At 31.9% G+C, this 6,090-nt stretch overlaps 1 protein-coding gene across 1 annotated transcript in view; it reads left to right on the top strand.

Moving 5' to 3' along the window:
- Positions 1-6,090, top strand: part of LOC117174928 — a 60,330-nt gene that overhangs the window by 15,115 nt on the left and 39,125 nt on the right. The window contains exon 6 of the mRNA XM_033364384.1: positions 1,935-1,976. Within this exon, the coding sequence (XP_033220275.1) occupies positions 1,935-1,976 (42 nt within the window). The remainder of the gene's footprint in view (positions 1-1,934; positions 1,977-6,090) is intronic.

Below are 6,090 nucleotides of genomic sequence, written 5' to 3'. Positions count from 1 at the left end.
TATAAGTGGTACAAGCTGTTCCAAGAAGGCCGAGAGGATGTCGAAGACGAACCTCGCCCTGGACGTCCCAGCACGTCAACAGCAGATGAAAACGTTCAAGCAAAGGAAGAAATGGTGTTGAAAAATCGTCGAATTACCATCAGAGAAGTTGCTGAAGATGTTGGAATGTCGGTTGGCTCATGCCATGCTACTGAAGAGACCCATTAACGAAAATGGATTTTCAACGATTGAGGAGATAAAAACTGTATCGCTGAAAGAACTCAAGGCTATACCACAAAATGATAATCAGAAGTGCTTCGATGATTGGAAAAAGCGTTGGCACAAGTGTATTATATCTAAGGGAGATTACTTTGAAGGGGACAACATAAATATTGAGGAATAAATGAATATTTTTTGAGAAAACCGTAAAGTCACCTTATTTTTTGAACACACCACGTATGTAAAATAATACAGAAATTAAAAAATTTCCTCATAATATTATGAATTGAAAGCATAAAGTCAGATTTTCATTTTTACCCTCGAACGGTACACTGGTGCGATTTCGCACCGTCGAACCCCAAAGTTTCAGGCTCAAGTCCGGTTAGTTCCAGTTTCGTTGATCTCTCCGCGATAGAAGGACGAGAAACTCGAATTGGTGCGAATCAGCACCTGTGTACCTTTTACATGTGGTAAAGTGTTGCGAGCTCCAATTTCTAAATATTGTTCTCAAGTAAAATAGTGTCGTTCGTTTGTTGAATGTAAGTATGTTAATGTACATTTATTTGTTATTTATCGATTTTTCACGTGTAAAGTATTGCATGCAAAATATATCGCGAATAGTAAGCGTTTCTTGTTGAAAAAATTCGAGAGAAGTGCAAAATAAAAAGATTTTCATGTAATTGTTGCATTACTTTCATTTCCCTTCCTTCAGAATTGTAAGTCATGCATTTGAAAATACCTTAACTTTGACTAAGCAGGAAATTTCATAGAAAAAACATGTATTTAATATTTTGACATTTTTTACTTTAAAGTTCATGTTTGATGATTAAAGATTCAGTTTTTTAATCATTTTTTTGCAGTTACAATGACAATTTGCAAAAAAATCATTTGATTTGGAGATGACCATTTTGAAATAATACTAATTGTTTAAAAAATTATTAGAAAACTGAATTTTTTATCATCAAACATGGACTTTAAAGTAAAACATATTGCACTACTTTTTCTTACGGTGCAATTTTTTTAGTTAAAAATCGAACAATTTACGAAACATTTGAAACAGAGCCGACTTTTTGGGTCGACAGATAAATGATCGACATTTCAAAAATTCTTCATATCAGAGTGACATAAAAAAAAGTGTAATTTTTTAGCTTTCAAGAATAAGGAACAACTTTTTTATAACAAAAAATTAGTTGTAAATCTGAAATGGAAGAACCCATGTTTGTCAAAATATCACAATTTAAAACAAAATCTTTAACGAAAAAATGAAAAAACAATCAAATATATATATTTTTTAATAGAAACTTATAAGAGAAATTAATTTCTAAGAATTACAGAAAATATAAGGAAGAAAAATAGTGAAACCAATTGTACACCATAAGTATTATTAAAAACACAAATACTCATTTAAAAATTAGAGCTTAAATTCAAATTCAGAATTTAGGCAATTTAACAACTAAAAATTAATATAATAGAATCAAAAAACGATTGAACTATTTCGCGGAATATTCAAATAAACGAGGGCTTCCCGCTTTTCGGGCAATTTTTTAATTGGCCAGCCACTGACGCGAGCGTGACCGTACAGGGAGAGTGGTGAGAGACGAAGGGGCTTCGCCACTTGGAATATAAATTGTGAAATATTATTTAGTTTAAAACGAACAGTCATAAAAAGCTGTGTATTGACAGAATACTGTACAAAAATAGTAATACTTAATTTTCTTTAAAAAAATACTTTACAGAAGCGGGTAATAATCCTACGGTTACGAGCGAAATGTCTACACGTAAGTTACTATCTCCATTTACTAAGGGGCCGTACTTAAATTACGTAACGAATTATATGCCCTCTCTAAGACCTCCTCTCCCCCTCTAAAAAAGCGTAAAAAAATATTTCTACCTCCACCCTTACTGTACGTAATTTTTATTTTCCAGAAATTTTTTGCTAGTTATTGCTAGCAGAATTAAGCAGGGTATCCTGGAACTTCATTTTCAATATTCCCTGGTTTTTCATTGAATAATTTGTTATTTTCCTTTATCATTAATATTCAAATATCAGCATCTTAATATTGTAATCTTTTTAATATAGCCTCCTTTATAAACGGAATAAAACAGTATTTTAGATGCAAATTTCAAATTTTTTAATTCATTATTTTTTTTAACAAAATAATTAATTATTGAACATAATAGTTGAATTTTAAACCTAAAAAGACAAATTTCCAACAACAAAAAATGTCATAGTTTATATTTGAATCAAAAAAGATGAAATTAATACCAAAAAAATTTGAACCTGAAAAGACGCATTTTCTGTAAATAAAAATTGGTCACTCAAGAAAGAAATAAAAGTTGATTTAAATTGTTGAACCTTCAAGTCCAAAGACGAATTTTCTCTAAAAAATTGAATTTTCAAACAAAAAATATGACTCCAAACCAAAATTAATTTTTCACGAAACTGATGCATTTTTACCCACCAAAACATCAAATTTCAAACCAATAAAATTATTTTTTACCAATAAAGGAGAATTTCCAACTAAAAAAGAGCAATCGCTAAAAAATTCAAAAGGCACATTTTCTATCAAAAAATCAATTTTAAACCGAAAAAGGGTTTTTGACTAAACAGGTAAATTTTAACAAAAGATATGCCTTCAAAACAATTTTTTTTTTTAACAATGTAGTTTCACTTTTACCCAAATAGTTGAATTCTTTAATTAAAAAAAGTATAATTTTCAACAAAATAGTTCAATTTTGAACCGAAGAGATGAATTTTCAAATAAAATTATAAATCTTAAAAATATGATTTCTTAACAAAGTGATTAAACCAAATCTTTTAAGGAAAATACTTAAATTCTCGAGCAAAGAAGAATAATTTTTAACCAAAAAGTTGCATTTTTATTTAAAGAAATGAAATTTCTACCAAAATAGATGAATTTTTAAATTATAAAAATTAATTAACAAAAAATTGTCGCTTGATACGGGTAGATTTTTATTTTAAAAAAATAATAAATTAGAAAAAATTGTTGAATTTTCATCCAAAAAATATTCACGTTGACTTTTCAAAACATCAACACCACAGCAGAATTCAACAACACAGTTGCATTTTTATCCATGAAAGATAAAATTTCTCTTAAAACAAATTATTTTTTATTAAAAAAAAACAAATTTTCAAAAAAAAATAGTTTGTATTTCATTCAGAAAAGATTTCGCTTATTATGTCGACACCAAAATATTAAATTTAAACAAAAAGTAAACTTTCAACAAAACAGAAGAATTCACATCCAAAAAGTATGATTTTTTAAACAAAAGTGTTGAATTTTCATGCAAACAGTTTCATTTTTATCCAAAAAATATGTAATCTCTGCTAAAGGAGGTGCATTTTAAGATCAAAAAGAGAAACTTTCAACGAATAGGGGGAATTTTCAACCGAACAATTACTGCATTCTTATTCAAGAACCATGAAATTTTTTCTAAAACAGATTAATTTTAAAAAAAAACCTTTAAAAAATAATTAAATATTTGTCCAAAGAAAATTTAAGTGCACTTTTCAATAGAAAAATAAGAATTGTAAACAATAAATTTATTTCCCGCGAAATAGTCGAATTTGTAACCAAAAAGAATTACTTTTTAACAATATTGTTAAAAGAGAAGGGTCAATAAGGCCGGTTTTTGGGCCATCTACAGATTGGCCTCAAATATGTTACATTTTATCCATCTAACTAGGTCTCATAACCCCTTAAAAGGATTTTTCCTGAGAGTGATCTGATTTCAAGATATAGTCATTTTTAAGTTCGTATTTTACATGGATTTTCGCACTTTCATTCAAATCATGCTAAGTTTCACATTGTTAGTATTGCTCACGCATGATCATACTTGGCCAGAAACTGCGCACGTGTATGCGTTACAACATATGTTAAAGCCATAATTTTTCTCGAGGTACTCAGCCTTCAAAATAGGGCTCATTTTTATACTTTATTAGGTTTGTGATCATGAAAGGAGTAAAAATGTTCTACTTTATCAGATTTATTAGCAATAATTTCTATAAAATAATCGAAATAATCTTGGAGACATTTTTCTAAGAAAAGGTATATTAGTTTACAGTCAATCAGAACTTATGGTCGATTAGAGGCATCATTCACGTGACTTTCGAATTCACGTGAAGTCTGGGAGTGTTTTGGTTATATCTAGAGTAACCAAGATACCACAGAACACTCGCAATGTGAGCGCAACATCCTACCACTCTGGCACCACTTTTGCACTGACAGTACCAACCACTTATCGGATTTGGTCCAGGATTAGTTTCTATCCATAAGTTATATACTTTAGAAGATGTATGCCGAGACTAGATTTCTACTCTTAGAATGCCTTCCTCCTGTTTGTGGACAAGAAGGGAGTACATTCCTACATCAGATAAATGTTCCTCGGTATACGATTGGGCTTGCTTCAGCTGATATACTCCGAGTGTGATGTATCGCAATTCATCAAGAGTTAACCTAGGAAAATCAGGTAGTGTCTCTTACGTTATAGGAAGCCACGATGTCCTCCTTTTTGCACATTTTTCCTTTTCTGCTCACTCTTGCAGGCAAAGGGCACAGACTATTCTGACGTAATCGCCGATGTACGGGATTTGACTATTTGGAAAAACATCACTTAAGGCTCTCCAAGTTTTTATCAACCCATTGACTGCTTCAACCACCCATCGGACTTTAGTAACGAGCCTTGATTCGTTTGCTTCAATCGTAGTATGCTGTGATCCTTTTTGAAGAAAATGAGGCATTTTGGAAACGAATCCAAGATCTTCTAAAAACTTCAGGCAGTCCCGAAAACCGCGATCGACAACGATAACAGAGTTTGAGGGCATCCATGTACGCAGTTTCATTGAATCTTGTTTTAAAAGACTTTCAAAGATACTAGCGTCGTTGTTCTTGCCATCAGCAAAATACGGACCGAAAACATCCACTATATATGCTGTCGTCGTTACTAACATCATGGGCTTGACCAGATTCCTTCCTTTATGCATAGAATAAGTCCGCCTTTGAAAAGAGTAATTGCTACTCTTTTGGATAAACATGTATGTACCATCAGCTACAAGGATCCATACATCTTCTCCATTTGCGAGTAGCGTTTTTGCCGTTGATGTAGTATGGTCCTTAATGACTGACTCGGCTGATATGTGACCTATACCAAGATGATGAGGTACAAATGAGGACATCAGAGCTTTCCTTGCTGCCGTAATTCCTCTGCCAACTCTTCGTTTTTCTATGCCAAAAATAGTTGATAAAATCGCATTGGAAAGACCTGTGCGCAACTTGATCAACAATAATGCAAGGCACAAACGCACAGAACGACCTTTTGTCGAACGCACTTCAATTGACAAGTATTGTGCAACGTCACTAAATTGATTTTTCGTTAAACCAGTGAGCCTATAATAATCTTTATCCTCAAGCGTTCATGTGAGTAAAATCAGAGGTGGCTTGTATAGATGCAACAGCCTCTTTCTTAAGAAAACCATTATCAACCAAATGAGAAGCACAGCATCTCGCTTTTGCAGGAATCAAAATACCAGTATCGGCGTAAACCCTCAATGCAGCAAAAGGTTTGATTTTTATACGATTATTCTTATGATGACAGACAATGCATCTGGATTGAGAAATCATACATCTTATTGGAAGTTTGATTTTCCTACAGTCAGAATCTGAAGTTCCATCTTCACTGGAAGATTCTGAATTTTTATAAATCTGACTAGTTCTAAAACATTTGATAAATCATTTTCAGAAGAACTTCTCTCTTTTGCATCTGTAATCCGACGCTTTTTAATCGAAAAGCATCGACAAATATCGCAAACCTTTGACTGAATGGTTAAGGAGCTATTAAAAGCAGTTTTAAGAACATTTAATGCCCGTTCAT

Source organism: Belonocnema kinseyi, chromosome 6 (assembly GCF_010883055.1).
Source record: "Belonocnema kinseyi isolate 2016_QV_RU_SX_M_011 chromosome 6, B_treatae_v1, whole genome shotgun sequence".
NCBI classification, from domain to species: Eukaryota; Metazoa; Arthropoda; class Insecta; order Hymenoptera; family Cynipidae; genus Belonocnema; species Belonocnema kinseyi.
This window is presented reverse-complemented; position numbering and strand designations above follow the sequence as displayed.